Source organism: Salvelinus sp. IW2-2015, linkage group LG31 (genome assembly GCF_002910315.2).
Source record: "Salvelinus sp. IW2-2015 linkage group LG31, ASM291031v2, whole genome shotgun sequence".
Classification (NCBI taxonomy): domain Eukaryota; kingdom Metazoa; phylum Chordata; class Actinopteri; order Salmoniformes; family Salmonidae; genus Salvelinus; species Salvelinus sp. IW2-2015.
Genome location: NC_036870.1, coordinates 7,361,445 through 7,380,361, shown reverse-complemented (window position 1 = coordinate 7,380,361; position 18,917 = coordinate 7,361,445). Strand labels below are relative to the sequence as shown.

At 44.2% G+C, this 18,917-nt stretch overlaps 1 protein-coding gene across 1 annotated transcript in view; it reads right to left on the bottom strand.

The window, feature by feature from the left end:
• The window catches only part of LOC111955472 (ephrin type-A receptor 7-like), a 181,665-nt gene that overhangs the window by 126,169 nt on the left and 36,579 nt on the right, over window positions 1-18,917 (bottom strand). The window contains exons 2-3 of the mRNA XM_070436250.1: window positions 17,357-17,421; window positions 12,681-13,353 (exon numbers count right to left, since the gene is read on the bottom strand). Of these exons, the coding sequence (XP_070292351.1) occupies window positions 12,681-13,353; window positions 17,357-17,421 (738 nt within the window). The remainder of the gene's footprint in view (window positions 1-12,680; window positions 13,354-17,356; window positions 17,422-18,917) is intronic.

The window sequence follows — 18,917 nt, the reverse complement described above, 5'->3', positions numbered from 1 at the left end:
CACCGGGGATTTATACACCACGCTATAACACCGGCCAAATGAAAATGATGACACCGGGCGGAGAGAGGGGGGGGCTGGTGTTTTAGAGCTGGATGAGCAGTGGTGTGTGTGTCTCTGTCTGAGAGTGCGGGAGGTAGGGCTGGGCGATATATCAAATGATTTAGATTAATTCAAATATATGTTTTAGCATGATGTTCCAAATGTCTATCGCAAGCATCAAGGTTTTAATGTTGTCTCTTTTTTGATAGAGTTCTCTCTTTTTGGTYTTGTCTCCTTTGCTCCTTCTGTGCAGACACCAATCACCTCCCCCTGTCACTCACAACAACAATGACGAAAGATAACTTCTTCCTCTCTGACAGCATGCAGTTTAAACTCAATATTTGCATTTGAGGTTTGGTCCAACAGAACCAGTCATATGAACAGCGAAAYGCTTAGACATTATTTTACTGTAATAGACGAGAACTTCCTCTTTGTAACAATACCCTTTTCTTGTCTCATCTCCCAACATATAGAACAGCGCAGACCCTACTAAAACAAAAAAGTATCAATGAACATGATTGTGGGAAATGAATGCTCAGTTTATGTTTATGCATTGCGGTACCACGTACCCGCTAGCAGCATTTTGGCCACAGACTCATGTGCTAGTTTTCTAGTCTGTGTTTTATAAATGTGCAATGAGCATAAAATGACACATAAAAAAAACAGGAATTGGCAACTATTTCTCATTCTGAGAAATAAGCATCCTCTTATCTAGGTAAACCACTTGATTTCAATCTTAAAGTGAACAGGCTGTTGTTCAAACAGTTGGAGGCGGATAGAACTGTTAGGAACACACCCTCCTATCTTGTTAACAAGCAAATAGGTCCAAGTTGGCTAGACTTGAAATATAAAGATTAGCTGGCTACTCACTTGTACGTGGGCTTGTGCTTGAGAGATTGTTTATGAGACCTGTGTTCATTTTCTATAATGTCTGCAAGTGGATGTGCATTGTGCATGGTTCTGGTTAAATTTGTAACAAAATAAATAATGCATTTTCATAAAACATACCGGAAAGCCAGATCAGTGATTACAAAAAAGCAGGTTAAACTATTTGAATAAAATAACTCAATTATTAGTGGGTCTTATGGTCGTGGAAGGCTTATACTTAGCCCAGGTATAATTTTACTTGCAGTGTATTGACCTTTAAAGCTTAAAAAATTATCAAGATATATATCATGAATCGCCCATAAATTWGATTTTTGATTTTTAGAAGGAGGGACTGTAAATGAAGTGAAGGCATAAAGCCTGTCAGTGCGTATATGTGTTGGGACTGTAATGTCTAAAGTCATGTCTGTCATGAGGGGCGGCAGGTAGCCTAGTGGTTAGAGCATTGGGCCAGTAACCGAAAGGTTGCTAGATCAAATCCCCGAGCTGACAAGGTAAAAATCTGTCCTTCTGCCCCTGAACAAGGCAGTTAAACCCACTGTTCCTAGGCCGTCATTGTAAATAAGAATTTGTTCTTAACCGACTTGCCTAGTTAAATAAAGGTTTGATTAAAAATGAATGTAAAAAAAAAAATCTGTGTACGTGTGGATTTAGAGTGGCAACAACGGTTAAGTGAATGAATGAATGTTTGACAGGCACAAGCTACTCTGGTTACATGTCTGGGAGTCCTTGTGTTTTTCAAAGTGAAATGACAAACCGAGTTCATCACTGTGTGGGTGTGTGTCCCTGGCACAGCAGGAGCGACAGTGTGTGTCCGACTCCCCCCGCTGACTATGACCTTCCCTCCGAGCAGGGTGTTCTCTCTACCCCCCCCCCCCCTCTATACTTCTACAGTAGTTCTCTATTTCTCTGAGGGACACTGGGGTTCCTTGATCTTGGGAGAGGAGTGTTGAGTTCATGAACACTCCCTCCATCTATCCGTCACCCAGCCAGGAACTAGTTCAAACACTGACATACAGAGAAGGACAAGAGGGGCCGAGCAACCCATTCCCAGCTCCACTGAGGCACACACCCGTTCCAATATAATGGATGATGAGTGGAAATAACTCATTCAACAGTAGATTTACACTAATGGATGACAGGTATTTGGTGTCAGCCTCCACAACAGTGAACGGAGATGAACAAAGAAAGAAAGGGGATGTTCCCCATGCTCTGCTAAGCCATCGGAGAGAGAATGTGCATTTTAGCATGCACACACACAACCCCACCACACAGCCCCCCCACCACACAGAACCCCCACCACACAGAACCCCCACCACACAGAACCCCCACCACACATAGACTTGACTTACCTCATTCCCTCTCGAGGCTAGCTGAATCAGACTGTGTGTGAGACTAGGAGGCCAGTGGCTCTGAGGGGACATTGATAGTGTACACACTGTAGGGAGGGAGGAGACATTTAACCCCCCCTGGCTGTGTATGCCCCTCTAGCCCCACGAGGGAGGTGACCTTCAGGGACCGGCTGCTGACTGGAGTCAACACCAGACACATGGGGCATCAGGGGAAGGAGAGGGAAGATAAAGAGAGGCAGGGGGTTAAAAGGAGTGGTAGTGGCAAAGAGAACAGGGGAAGACAGGAGAGGGAAACAAAGTGAAAGAGAGGAGGGAAAGAGGGGGGAGAACATAGAAGAGGAAAAGAGGAGCATGAGAAAGAGAGGGTAAAAGAAAGAGAGAAAAGAGGAAAAAGACTTGAGGAGAGGGTTGCTCTAGCCTATCACATTGATAGTATAGCACCTAAGGTGTTCAGCATCTCCCTCTCCTTCCCTCCATCTCTCTCTCAGTGTGACAGTGGACCCACATTAACCCTAGGGCTTGGCAGGAGCGCCATATACCACACTGCACTGGAAATATCACTATTAACATTCCCTTCGGTGTGTCAATCACGTGTGTGCGTGTGTGTGTGACAAATAGACAGAAACAGATGGAGTGAGTTAAGGACAGATTGTGAATGTGAGTCAGAGTGTGGGAGGAAGCCAGAGTCTGTGCACGCACATGTGCCATTGTGTTTGTGCGTATGTGTGTAATATGCATGTGTGTATCGGTGCCATCTTTTTGTATGTGTGCGAGTTGTCCATCTCGGTGTGTGTGTGTGAGTGAGTGAACATAGGAGAGACGCAGGTGTCTGTGGAAATGTCATCCATTTTCTTTGGGGTGGGGTTGGGTGACAAATGACAACAAAATGAGGCGTCAGAGCGGTGCCAGGGCAAGCTGGCAGAGCAGCCTTCCTATACAAGGGGGCTGAGAGAGAAAACCCACTGCAGGCTAGCAGAGCTGTGAATACAGAGACCCAGACGTAGTCTGGCAGCACACTCACAGATACATCACACACACACCACCACACACACACACACACACACACACACACACAACACACACACACCCAACACACACACACACCACACACACACACTCAGTAGCTCTATCCACTACAACCATCGACACATCTCCTATCTATGTCTGACGATCTCACACTATCTATCGTATTCCCTATCCTGATCTCCACACCACACACACACAACACACACACACACACACATCAATACTTCCAGTCTCTATTGCTGGTTAGTTAGAAGCAGGAGTGCCAGGTTAACACAACGGGATTGATATTACACAGACAGGCTGTTAGGAGTTATATCCAATCTGATTCTAGACCAGTTTTAACCAACTGATATTGTTGCATCAGGACAGCTAAGGTGACCCTGGGTCAGTCAGTAGTCATCCTCAGCTCACCTCTCGCTGCGGTGCGTGGAAGGGTTGTGTGTGGCGTGTTGGACCAACGGTTCTCATGACAACGTGCTCAAAGAGTCTAGCCCCTTTCTTCATACCCCTATCCCCTTCTCTCCTTCATCTCCTCTTCCTCCCGGGTGAAGGAAGGCAAAGGAGGGTATGTGCCAAGCCATTTCAAGGCTCTCGGTGTGTGCGTGCGTTAGCGGCGAGCCGTCTCGATGGCCTGGCTAAATAAATACATCAGATGCTTGAGTAAGAAGCGTGGGTTTGTCTCCCGCCAGAGCGTGAATTATTGAAACTGAGTGCAGAGAGACAGTGAACATTAGTGGGCGTGAGGTAGGGAGGGAGGGCTCCACCCGCCTCCGCTTTCCAACAGATGGGCGAGGGTGGCGCCACGCCAGGGGAGGACCAGAGAGAGAAAGAGCGATGGGGTTGGGAAAAATGCGAGAGAAACGTGGTGAAAGAGATGGAGAGAGAGCAGAGAAAGTGCCCAAGAGAGGTAAAGCGAGGACAAGTAGGCGAGGGAGTGACAGAGGGCCAGAGCTATAAAACATACTTCCACTCTCCAGTGCCAGCCCACAACGGTGTCTCTGGCCTCCCAAAATGTACGCCCGTTAACCTGACTCACCCTGTCTCACTCTGCCTTACGGACCCAACAGCAGAGTAGGCGAAGGAGTAAAGAGGGTGGGGCTAAGAGTGAGTGGGACCAGTGGAGAGGAAAGAGGGGATGTGAGAGAGGGACTAGGAGAGATGGGACAGGGAAGAGGAGATAGAGATACCCAAGAGGGAGGATGCAGGAGGTACAGTATGAGAGCGGGACTAGGAGAGATGGGACAGGGAAGAGGAGATAGAGATACCCAAGAGGGAGGATGCAGGAGGTACAGTATGAGAGAGGACCAGGACAGAGGTGTTTGAGGAAGTCAGCAGTACAGTAGACATGAAGTGTGCACTTAGGGAGTACTCTAGGGAATGTGAGTGTGTAAGTGGATACGCCTCAAGCTGGACAGCAGAGTATATGAAACAGAGATAATGACAAGAGGAGCTGCTTCAGGCATCGTCTCTGTAATTATAGACAAGTCAGTTACTGTACACCAGCTAGTCTTAATTAACACAAGAAACCCACAAACAAGCACACACAGTCGCGCACGCAACCACTAGCACACACGCGCTAGTACACGGAGCGCCGCACTTTTGAGGTGAAATATGAATAATTGATTGTGTTTCAGAGCACCACACATATATGCACACTCTCACGTGCCGTGGCAAACTACGTGGTGTGGGAGGGAGGACCTTACGCAGTAAGCTTAGACAGGTGCCTTCCCTTCCCTGGAGACCGGGGCTGTATCTCAAACCGACCACTTTGAGCACTTTGAGCATTCGATCCCTCAATATGCGCGTTCACCAGTCATTGCAAACGCTAGTTGTCGAGTCATCGAGCGCTCCACTGTGCCCTTCAGAAGCCTCTTTATCGAGTATCCTATGCCGACTCRTCGCCCTGGGAAGCAACTTCTTCCCATGAATCTTAGCATGTTACCTAGCAACAACAATCATTACTATGTCACCCTCAAATATAGTCAGAATGAATCAAGAAATCCATAWTTAATTTTAAAGTTTAATTTCGAGATCTTAGTCGCACAATTTGACATTAGCTAAGGAGACATTAGCTAAGCCTGAGCCAGTCACTTCATACGAAATGAAAGCTAGCCAACTAGCTAGTGCACCACTAAATGCAATGCTCCTTCCATAAGCAAGCTAGCCTGCTACTGTAGTATCATTTTATCACAATTAATACGTTTTAATGAAGCACCAAAACAACCTGGTCTGTCCGTACAGCAGTACTGCTGCGCTGTGCGTTTAGCTGACCCAACGTTACGATTTGTGCTTTGGAAACACGCTGAAGTACCGACTGCCTGCTGCGAACATGTCTACAACTTCATCAGCAAGCTGTCAAACTATTGTAAATAAGTGACAAGTTATATGCTGTTTATCAGTGCAGTGCCCGACATCCTTAACTAGCGCTAGCAAAAATTCCATCCCAGTGTTTGTCAGTGAAATTAGCTACAACAAGCTAAAACCAGCTGATGAAATCACTGGCAACCAATTTACTTGCACATATTTTATCTAGGAGTAGGAGTCACTGTCTATTGGAGTATACGTCTGTGTTTTCCCCCAGGTCCCCAGTACCCGTCTTCCATAGCAAGTGAGCCATGCTATTAGACAGGTTGCGGAAGACGATGCTCGTGAATGGATTTAGAATTGTAACCAACCGGCGATCTTATGTAGCAACAGTAAAAATAAACATATATTTTTTTACATTGGATAAAAGTAGAGACTCAGAGCTAGAAATAGTATATCATACACTACTAGTTGAGGAACCATGAGAAAGGAATTCCGCTTTAAAGTTGATAAACTTGTAACCTCACTTTTGAGAAAATGGCCCTCGAATGTTTTGGTAATCCTACTGGAAAGCTCTTCTTTGTCTACACCCATTCAGCATTGTTGACACCCTCTAAAGCCTTATCCCCACCCATCTCTTTAAGGATTCACATGTGAGGCCATGTACTAAACAACCAAATATTAAAACTAAAGGCTGGTTTATACTACGGGTTAGGGATGCACGATATATCCGATATAACGGATTCGGMCGATATTACWAAAAATACCAACATCGGTATCGGCCCGATGTCTAGTTTAACGCTGATGTTAAAAACCGATGTCAAAGCTACCGCGAATACCTATATAACGTAGGTACATGACGTAATGACGCCACGTAAATGTTTGCGCTACACGTGAAACACAGCATTGCGAACACAGCCCACAATGTCTGCTGTGTGGATCGAGCAGTCATTTGAAAGAGTAAGAAAATTTCAGCGAGACAACGCAAAGGCAAAATCCATTAAAGCCAAGATAATGGAATTCAATGCCCTTGACAATCAACTGTTCTCTGTCGTGGGTGATGTTCGCTTTCGCCGACTGGTCGAGCACCAGTACAACGTACCAAGTGCGCTATTTTTCAGCTGTTGCCCTACCGGAGTTACACAGTAATAGCGTCACTGCTATTAGCTTCACGACATGCATACTATGGAACGCCGTTTGGGTCTTTGCGTGTCAAAAAAKATASAGTAGCACTGTCTTAACCTCTCTGGGATAGCGGCACGGTAGCGTCCCACTTAGCCAAAAGCCAGGGAAAATGTAGAGCGCCAAATTCAAAAAATTTATATAAAATCAAACTTTCATTAAATCACACATGTAAGATACCAAATTAAAGCTACACTCGTTGTGAATCTAGCCAACATGTCAGATTTCAAAAAGGCTTTTCGGCGAAAGCATAAGATGCTATCATCTGATGATAGCACAATGTCAACAAAGAGAGAGTAGCATATTTCAACCCTGCAGGCGCAACTCAAAACGCAGATATAAAACATGCATTACCTTTGACGAGATTCTTTTGTTGGCACTCCAATATGTCCCATAAACATCACAAATGGTCCTTTTGTTCGATTAATTCCGTCCATATATATCCAAATTGTCCATTTATTTGGCGCGGTTGATCCAGAAAAAAAAATGCTTCCAATTTGCGCAAAGTCACTACAAAATATCTCAAAAATTACCTCTAAACTTTGCCAAAACATTTCAAAGTACTTTTGTAATACAACTTAAGGTATTTGTAAACGTTAATAATCGATCAAATTGAAGACGGGTCTATCTGTTTTCAATACAGGAGATAAACAAACTAACGCTACTTTCTTTAGTCTGCACAACTCCAAACAGTACACATGACGTTACTCTACTTCCTGATGGCCTTCTCATTGCACAAATGAATAACCTCAACCTCTTTCCTAAGACTGGTGACATCCAGTGGAAGCAGTAGGAACTGAGAACAGAGTGATTAGAAATCTGGCTTCCCAATGAAAACTCATTGAACAGACAGTGACTTAAAAACATTTCTTTTTTTTTAAATGTATGGTTAGTCCTCGGGGTTTTGCCTGCTACATAAGTTCTGTTATACTTACAGATATGATTCAAACAGTTTTAGAAACTTCAGAGTGTTTTCTATCMAAATCTACTAATAATATGCATATCTTATATTCTGGGGATGAGTAGAAGGAAGTTGAAATTGGGCACGCTATTTTTCCAAAAGTGAAAACTCTGCCCCCTATCCTAGAGAAGTTTTAACTGTACAAAAAAAGTCTGCAAACAAGCAAACACCGGCCACGAACGTTGTGTTTACAATATCGCGTTGGTAATAAAGTATAATTTGCTCGAACACAACTTCTGGGCTATCTAGCTTTAGCTTGGTACCTAGCTAGCACCAATACAACCAGCCTGAAAACAATGACCAGTAGAAACTGCAGTCATTTTCATTATTCTTAGCAATGATTTAGGAATCCTTGTGAGTAAGTTGCCACTTGTTGTTCGCCTATTGAAATTGAACTTCAGTTCATGAAAATAAATAGCTAGCCAGCTACTTAACCCTGTTGCCCAAAGCTAACGTTATAAGCAGCCAGCTAGCTTCATCTGGCTAGTGAGGCTTGACCGGACACGTTTATGTGTTGTGAAGCTAGCCACAATAAGGATTAGGCACAATAGTGGAATTTGCCGTTTGCCTTCTAAATAAAAGTATGTATGTAATTGGCAGTGATGTAAATGAATACAAATAGTAGAATTATGCCATAATTTTATTTAAGGCTAACCGCCAAGTCCACTATTGTGGATAATCCTTATTGTGGCTAGCTTCACATAGATGGGTCCGACCACCATTAACCAAATAAGAACTGTCTTATAAATTAGGGTTCTTTTAGATGATGACACCTAGCTATATAGTTAGCTAGCTAATTATAGCTACTGAAACCGATGATGTTGTTTTGTTATGTTTTTGGGGAAGAACATTATTTGCATCCAATGGCTAGCTAGCATTTTTTTTTATGACCAGCGCTGTAGGTGCACAAGACAACTTTACCAGCATCATAACATACGTATCAATGAATCGTTGTGACATATGAAATACGAGTGATAGTGTAATAACTATGTAAAAAATGTATGAACGCATTAAATTATTATTTGACGTGCAGTCATATTCAAGTCCTGATTGGTTAACAAGCTTATTTGAAACGTCAAATAATGTTATTTGACACGTCAAAGACCCAAACGGCGTTCCATAAWAATCTTGGTTGAGAATGAAACGACTGAACAACAAAACAGCATWTCAAGTAAGTGAAAGAAATAGGTTTTGATTATGTTTTATTGGTAATGGGGACATAAATAAAGTTATTTTGTTGGCATTTACGTAACTAGGCAAGTCAGTTAAGAACAAATTCTTTTTTTTAAATGACGGCCCGGACAACGCTGGGCCAATTGTGTGCCGCCCTATGGGACTCCCAATCACGGCCGGATGTGATACAGTCTGGATTCGAACCAGGGACTGTAGTGACGCCTCTTGCACTGAGATGCAGTGCCTTAGACCGCTGTGTCTGTGTGTGTGTTAACTATTTAACTGTACTAGAATGCTTAAAAGGCCGCTCAAATTTGAAATATCGGTTATCGTTATTTATTTATTTTGGCAAGGAAAATATCGGGTATCGGTATTGGCGTGTGTTTGTGAATTTTATCTGGAGTGCCAGAGTGCGCTCTGGGTGTTTGTAAACGCAGAGTGTTGTCAGATTGTCTGTTCGTAAATTCAGAGCGTTTCGCTCTCGGAGCGCACACTGGATGCTCTGGCCGAGGAGTAGGGTTGATCCGAGCGTTCCGACCTAACAACAGTAGTCAAGCACACCAGTTAACTGGCTAATGTTGGCTAGCTTGCTAACTACTTCCAGACAAATGAGAGAACAGCTCACTCTGACCATTTTTCTCACCCTGGCAGAGCTGATTAGGCTGTTTTTATGTTATCCAGAGCATTGTTGACTGCAACTGTGCTGCTGGCAACAATTTAGTTACGCATTTTTGCCAACGTTTACGGACACCGGCCATATTCAACGGGTGTTGAGCGTTTGTAAATTTGTCAGTTATTCTGCGCTCTGGGACACTCAGAGCGAATTTACCAGCTACTTCTATCAACAGTTGTCGCAGTGACATCATGAACATTCTATTGAAATGGTTACTTGCATAGTGGAGTCTTGTTTAGACATGAACCATAATCCCACATCATAACATTACTACCCTGCATGAATCTGCAGGTAGCAATGTTAGCTAGCTAACATTACTACCCTGCATGAATCTGCAGGTAGCAATGTTAGCTAGCTAACATTACTACCCTGCATGAATCTGCAGGTAGCAATGTTAGCTAGCTAACATTAGGCTATAACTAGCAATGCAAATGGCTCTGAGATACAAATAATACAACTACCCAGATCATACATGTAACGTTAGCTAGCGAGCCAGCCAGCTATTGTTAGTTAGCTAACAGTACACTAACTTGACTTTCTGACCAAATTCGAAACGTGTAATATCTGAAAATGTAGCTAGCTAGAACATCTTACCAGTATACATGGATGGACTCTTCTCCCTCTCAGTCACGGATGCCATGGCTGCCCTTAGTTTGAATATGTAAAACAGGTGTTTTATACAACCGCCTTCTGTGTGTTCTCTTTTCGACTCTGCATATTTGAAATCAAACGGCAGAATTTTCTCCATCTCCTTAGCTATCATACTCTAATTCCACTGATTTCAAAACTCGGTCCTCCAGTAAGTGGAGAGCAACACTTATTCAGTTCTACTACGTAATATCTTTCAAAAAGGCCACGTTAGAAAGGATTAACTACACATACTGAGCAGCACATGTTATAGACAGAAGCCTGTTACATGGCAGACTAATCCAAACTCATCTCTCGGCATGTCCAGCCCATCCATTGTCTCAGCCAATCATGGCTAACAGGAAGGTTGCTGACTTTTTCTGTGGCTAAACCAAATAGGCTCGTAATTTAATAATTGTATTCGTATTTACACATGGCATACAAGTTTGTTATTAAGTCACATGAAAGTCCACATGTTCCAGAAAGCATTTCTGCCCAAAAACATTTACCTTTAAATAGCTTGCCTAGTTTCCTGAAACTAGTCCCAATTTTGGAACATTGATAAATGGCAGTTGGGACGTAAAGTGCACATCTTCTCAGTGCTCATTTTGGCCAAAAACACTTGCAGACTCAAGTGATCACTATCAAACACAACAGCAAGTGGCCACTTGATAAAGGGCTCAGGGGCCTAGTGTTTGGTTTGACATTCAGCCCAGCTCTACTGTTCACTACATTACATTGCATCACTCCCTCCTTCTCCCTTACACACAACAACACAGACAAAGGAAACAAAGTGTGTGTGCGTGCGTGCGACAGACTGTGTGTAGGTACGTGTCATGCCCTTCCCTCTCACACACAAAACCCCATCTTTCTTTCTCTCCTTCTACACGCACGGGCACACACACACCTAATCACAGGAGGGCGTGCAGCAGCTCTAGCCAGTGTATCAGCTCTGCACTGCTCCACAGAACACGGTCTCTCTCTTTACACCCTATCAGTACCTCCTCAGGCCTCTACTCAATACTACTGAGCGGCGCGCACACTAGGAAACGCAATTACTCCTAAATCTAAATAAGATACAGGACACACAAGAGAAAGTACTCAAATACACTGTCGAAAAACATTTAAAAATCAGTAAGCAAAAAAGCCTCTCATATAGAACGTCTATCTAGAAACACCTTTTGCCACTCCCTACCCCACGCACACCGTATTGGGTGTGTAAAATGAAATACTAGAATAGGCTGCTGTGTGTTTGTGTGTGTGTGTGTGTGTGCTCACGCATGTGTGTGTGTGTATGCAGATGCATGTGGATTCCGAGCCTAATTCCTCAGTTTAGTGGAGCGTTATGGCTGATCAATAGTGCTTGTGCTGTATGGCCTGTGGGAGTGGGAGAGTGCTTGGGCAGTGCTGGCCGTGCATATTCACGCCATTAACACTGAATAGAGCAGTACTCCACTGGGGCTGCCACTGATGGGCAATGACAGGGCCAATCTCCCACTAGAGTCCCAATGAGGCTAGAGCGCTCTCTCTACCAATATGCTATCTCCTCTGTCTCTCGCTATTATCGCTCTCTGCCTCTCTCTCTCTGGGTTTCTGTTAGCTGTTGGTCTCTCTCACATCCTCTATTACTCACTCAAAACTCCCTGTAACACACACAGTCACAAATAATGCATAACTTCCTGGAACAGGTATTAAGCTCACACATTCACAAGCACTTATACTGTATATTCTACCAGGAAAGTCCAAGCAAGTCAGCCCAGAGGGACTCTTCTCATTAAAGCAGTATCACTTTATTCTCAGTGTCTCACTCTCTCTCGCCTAGTCGCTCTCGCCCATTTTCAAAAAGACACAAGATGGGCTGCGAAAGCTGATGGCAGACACCAGTCGCTCTCTCTGCTATGACCGTCTGAACCACTGGCTGTGAGGATGAGCCAGAATCTCTAGTCCTGCGTCAGAGCACTCACAGCCTTAACACTGGCCCAAGGGTGTGTGTGGGTGTGTGTATATGTTAGTTGGCCATGAACTGCCCACGTGCCACATCCTTAACACAGCATTTCACTACAGTCATCAATATTACAAATGCTGTCTTGTTGACTACAATGACTACCTTAGGACAGTGCAGTGCCTGACTCATCCTATTCATAAAATCGTTTCACCCACTTCCCTTCACAATGTAAGACTGTTGTCTGCCTCAAACATGATTACAGGTTGTCGATGAAATGTCTCCAACAGCCAGACAGAACTGCTTGAGGTCAAAAACAGAACATTTCTGCACGGTGATTACAAACAAAACAAAGTCCCCTGCCCCGCATTTGTTTCCACCCTCCATGCATCCTTCACTCTTTTCTTCTCTCGTTCCCTCACTCACTTTACATAACTCCTTCCTTCCATCCATCCATCCCTCCTTCCTTCCATCAGCCAGACACTTTTTGACACGGCTCCCACTTTTTTTTATTACCTTCACAGCTGCTGTGACCCTCCTCGTAACCCGCTGAACAGCTGCACTTCCCGATGGGCACCAGCCACTCCCCCTCGGCGCTGCAGTGCATCCTGGGAGGGCTGTCCGAGTCCACCTCAGAGTTGTTGACACAGGCTCCCCTGACTTCCACGAGTGTGGCGAACGCTGCCTCCGCAACCGTATCAGAAAACACAGCCAGGTTCTGCACCGTGGCCAGGCAGCGCTTGTAGTACACCCGCACCGCCACCAAGGCCACGCACGCCCCCACGTCCTGGAACGCCAAGTGGAACCCTTTCCGGTTCAGGTGTCCGATCTCCCGCACCTCCGTGTTGAGCTTCATCTTCCTCTCGCCCAGGTCGCCYTGCGTGAAGCTCTCGTCGGCGGCGATGGTGTCRATCTTGGTGTAGCGYTCCTCGCGGGTCACCCGGCCCAGGTCTTTGTCCGACTCCACGTAGAGCAGGTTGAAGGTCTCCTTGCAGGTGCCCGCCACGCCCGGGATGCTGTTGCAGTCGCGYAGCGTGAACTGCAGCTCCACGAAGATGCGCTGGCCGCCGCGCCGCGCCACCCAGCCCGTCTGCAGCCAGTTGTTCTGCAACGCCGGCTCCATCACGTTACACACCTGGTAGGTCCTGATGGGCTTGTACTTCTCATCCACGCCACTGATCTCCTCCCACTGGGGAGATGGTGAGGAAAGGGATAGAGGGATGAGAGAGGAAGAGAGATAGAGAGGGTGAGAGATAAAGGGGGATTGAGGAGCCAGAAGAAAARAAAAAGAAAAAAAAGAGACCGACAGAGACAGAAATATATACAGTTGAAGTCGGAAGTTTACATACACTCATGTTGGAGTCATTAAAACTCGTTTTTCAACCACTCCACAAATTTCTTGTTAACAAACTATAGTTTTGGCAAGTTGGTTGTGCATGACACAAGTACGTTTTCCAACAATTGTTTACAGACAGATTATTTCACTTAGAATTCACTGCATCACAATTCCAGTGGGTCAGAAGTTTACATACACTAAGTTGACTGTGCCTTTAAACAGCTTGGAAAATTCCAGAAAATTATGTAATGGCTTTAGAAACTTCTGATATGCTAATTGACATCATTTGAGTCAATTGGAGGTGTATCTGTGGATGTATTTCAAGGCCTACCTTCAAACTCAGTGCCTCTTTGCTTGACATCATGGGAAAATCAAAAGAATTCCGCCAAGACCTCAGAAAAAAAATTGTAGACCTCCACAAGTCTGGTTCATCCTTGGGAGCAATTTCCAAACCCCTGAAGGTACCACGTTTATCTGTACAAACAATAGTACCTAAGTATAAACACCATGGGACCACGCAGCCGTCATACCACTCAGGAAGGAGACACGTTCTGTCTCCTAGAGATGAACGTACTTTGGTGCGAAAAGTGCAAATCAATCCCAGAACAACAGCAAAAGGACCTTGTGAAGATGCTGGAGGAAACCGGTACTAAAGTATCTATATCCACAGTAAAATAAGTCCTATATCGACACAATCTGAAAGGCCACTCAGCAAGGAAGAAGCCACTGCTCCAAAACCGCCATAAAAAAGCCAGACTACGGTTCGCAACTGCACATGGGGACAAAGATCGTACCTTTTGGAGAAATGTCATCTGGTCTGATGAAACAAAAATAGAACTGTTTGTCCATAATGACCATCATTATGTTTGGAGGAAAAAGGGGGATGCTTGCAAGCCGAAGAACACCATCCCAACCGTGACGCACAGGGGTGGAAGCATCATGTTGTGGGGGTGCTTTGCTGCAGGAGTGACTGGTGCACTTCACAAAATAGATGGCATCATGAGGTCGGAAAATTATGTGGATATATTGAAAGAACATCTCAAGACATCAGTCTGGTCGCAAATGGGTCTTCCAAATGGACAATGACCCCAAGCATACTACCACAGTTGTGGCAAAATGGTTTAAGGACAACAAAGTCAAGGTATTGGAGTGGCCATCACAAAGCCCTGACCTCAATCCTATAGAACATTTGTGGGCAGAACTGAAAAAGCGTGCGCGGGCAAGGAGGCCTACAAACCTGACTCAGTTACACCAGCTCTGTCAGGAGGAACGTGCCAAAATTCACCCAACTTATTGTGGGAAGGTTGTGGAAGGCTACCCGAAAGGTTTGGGACCCAACAATTTAAAGGCAATGCTATCAAATACTAATTGAGTGTATGTAAACTTCTGACCCACTGGGAATGTGATGAAAGAAATAAAAGCTGAAAGAAATCACTATTATTCTGACATTTCCCTAAGACAGGGAATTTTTACTCGGATTAAATGTCAGCAATTGTGAAAAACTGAGTTTAAATGTATTTGGCTAAGGTGTATGTAAACTTCCGACTTCAACTGTGTATATATTGGGAAGTCATACAGTTGACCCACAACAAAATGGGAGTCGTTGTGGGTCAACTGTATGACATTATAATCCAGACAGAGGGTAAATATCATGGAAATATCACGTGTGGCTTTGTGCCTGCAGAGACTGGCACTAGGGTTCTGTACTAGTGAAGTAAGAGAAATACTAAATGATCCTYCAGAGTGTGTGTTAATGTGTCTCCACTCTCCACAGACAAAACCACACATGGTATTGAGGAGTAAATGAGCCTCCAGTGTGTGTGTGTGTGTGCCTCCCTCTCCCCACAACAGAGAGAAAGACAAACTACAGTGGCGGGCCTCCACAGAGACTATAGAGCTGTAAGCAGCTCACAGCTGCCCACTGACACTATGGGGAGGGAAAATGCAAATGGCTGCCACGTCCAGAATTAACTGGGTAAATAAAGAACAGATTGCGGGAGACGTGCCCACATGGCCGTCATCATTTTGGACTGCAGGTAAAACTGACTCACCATGTGTGCTGAATGAGCAACGCTGCAGCTCTGCTAAACGCCCTAGTGGGACTGAATTAGCTAGCCAAACAACTGAACATGTTGAAATAGATTAGCGAAAAACGCCCTTCTGTATTGTGTAATGTTTAATTGACATCACAAGGGTCAGGACCTGTTCCTGGTCAGGTCACAGGKTCACGAAAAACTCCTGGCTATGTATTAATTAAGGTTCTCATAGTAGGAGTGCTGATCTAGGATCAGTTTTTTGCCTTATAAATCACAAATGAATAAGAGGCGAGATGCTTTGGGAACATGCGCCTGTGCTGAAGGGCTAGTCCCCTCACACCACTCTGCCTCCCACCATTTTGGGCACATTCACGGTTTCATCGGCACACACAAATACGTAGCCTGTGTATCACAGTGAGTTGTAGGAAACACAGGAAGTGTTCAATTAGTTTCGGTAAAGAAATATTATGTTTAAGTCTGACTTGTACCAATTGACCAATTTAAGGATGGATATGGAGATTTCCTTTTATCATTGAAGAACCAGCCAATTTGGTAATGGTATGGTTCTGGGTGCTGCTAAGTCTATGGTGACACAGACTCAACATGATTCAGAATGTGTGTGTGTGTGTGTGTGTGTTAGCTTCAGTGGAACTGTATCCATCCATTGACTAAATCTAGCTTTCACAAGTTGATTTATAGCAGCAACATTGGACTGGGGTAGTTTATCTAAGCCTAGGTCTTGTGGTTTGGTGACAGACAACGAGTTACGAAAGACTGCTGCACTGCAATGACTTTAAAACGTACGCTTCACATACTTCAGCAGTCTGGCTGAAGTATATGAATTGGACAAGTCCATTCATTTCCACTTCAAAACTTGAAGCCCCATCGATTCATAAAAGAGCATGATAAATCATTCACAGTCTTATAGTTCAGTGACAAAACGTATGAGTGGAAGATAAATGATAGCCAGTGACTTCAAAAACCACTTCGTCTTCAGTGATTCTTAAAAACGTTCCTCCACCAGCTATTATTTATCTTCCAGTCACTCATAAGTTAGCGTGTGGTTTTTACAAGCCAAATCGATAGCGGAGGGGACAATTTATGTGGCTGTGTGTGTGTCTCTGGCAGTGGGTGCAGTGACATCCTGTCCAGGATTAGGCCATCGATTAGCGTGAAGTGACGAGCTCTGCTCTGTTTGGTTCAGGGAGGGTGAGCGAGGGGAAGGAGGAGGAAGGTACAGGGGCAGAGAGGTGGGGACAGCTGTCCACTCACAGTCCATTTGGGCAGAGTGCTCCCTGGAACTATGCCCACTGAGGCCAGGGGACCTGCTCTCAGTTCGAGCTTGAAGCAAGYTGGACTACTCCGTGGCACAAAGTGAGTGTCGATAAGAGCTAGGCCATATTGTGATAAATTGATGCGATAACAATAAACCGAACGATACGTTTATAACATTAATGTGCACCACACCTCGCCTTTCAGCTACTACTAGTTAGATGGTTGTAGCCATCAGTTGTCCCGTTAACAATCACCAATATTAGCAAACTTATTTAATGATAAAACTTCACATTTCTCTAGTATAGACTACTTATCGCAATGAACGGCATCAGCAAAATGCCTGTGGTAAGTCATCGGTATGGTTGGTGTCAATCATTTCTGGTTTATCGTCTCAGCTGTAGTGTAGATGTACACTGGCAGACAGACAGACATACACACACCTTTTCCGATATGCATGGACACATGCATTCAAACATGCACGCGTGCAAACTCACAGAAATACACACAAACATGTACGTTCAAAAGTAACAGGCTGGTACACTCACGCCATTGGAGGGGTACGACGTCCAACCGAGCTCTGCCTGAGTTTCTTTAGAGTTCAGCAGGACCACTGAAAGAAAGAACGGAAAAGAAGGAGGGAGAATAGCATTAGGTTAGCATAAGTCAAATGTCGTTACATCTCGCCAGTCTGCATCAAACACCACTTGTCATCTCCTGGTCTCATCACATCAGACATTTCAGTCAGTAAGCAGACACTCGCATCCAGAGCGACCTCTATTCCGATAGCTAGGTGAGAGACAACCCCATATCACAGTCATAGTGAGCTGGTGTATGTGACAATAAAACCTAATTATTTTCAAAAATTTTCCTCAAAGTATTTCAGCCTAGTCTTGATTTCATGCAATCCGCCGTGTGTAACGTCCATTTTTATAGTTCACGCTGCTACTTAAGTCATCTCTCTCCCTCCACCTCTCCCTCCCTGTTTCTTACATCTGCAAACAGCTAGTTTGTCTTTTCTTAGCAAGTTGTGGCTAAGTCGTGTTAGCCGCTAATGCTAAATCACTAGTTCTCTGGCTAGCTAGCTAGCTAATAAATGTAGTCAGAACAAACGTAGCTAGCTATGCAGCCTGATACCAGTGATGGTGTAGGCCTAAATCAATATGTTGTTTGTGCAACAGTATATTTTAAATCAAAGAGGAATAGGCGAAACATGAATATGTTAGCTACATGAATTAGCTAAGGGAAAATATTTAATATAGCCAAAGATTATAGGGTCCCCTAGGAAACACTGACCAACACTTAGGTTCCTACTCTGTCACAATAACTCCTCCCCGGCATTTTCATTTGTTGTCATGTCAAACACTGTATTCAAAGTGTAGATATAGAACAATCTATATGTTTTGCCATGATTCCAACAGTTCGCATGATTCCAAATAAAATCAGTTGCAACATATGTTAAAAATAAGTTTTAGATTTTTTTGCCCATATGATGGGGGGGGGGGGGGGGTGATGTTTTAGAATGTTCAATTAAACTATCAGAATGAGAGATATGCATTGAAATCCCTAGGGTCACGCACTACTCATAAAGCAAATGTAGAACTTTTATAAAGGAGGTAATAGCCACTGTAGTTGAGATTTACTCTTGGACATAACTTTAGAACATAAACCCACTAGAGGAAAATGAGGTGATTACATACTTGAATATCTGCACTTAAAGTAATAACATCCCACATTATATTTGGGGATTTGGCTAATCTCAAAAGTGCCATTGTCGCATARTATTTCCAACTGATAAAACATATTTTTGTAAGTGCATTGATACCATCTGTTCAGGAATTAAGCTTGTAGGAMAACATGTTTTTATCCTGTAACTTTAAACACAGCAGCTTCTAGAAAACAAGCCAGGGCATTAAGGACCAATTTGTAAATCGCTCTGGATAAGAGCGTCTGCTAAATGACTTAAATGTAAATGTAAGGACACAAAGGATATTGAGAGTCTAGACTCCTTTCAGCACCATAGACAGCAAACAGCTAGAGCGGTAGTTCAGCACCCTAGAGCAGGGCTGCCCAACCCCCTTCCTGGAGATCTACTGTCCTGTAGGTTTT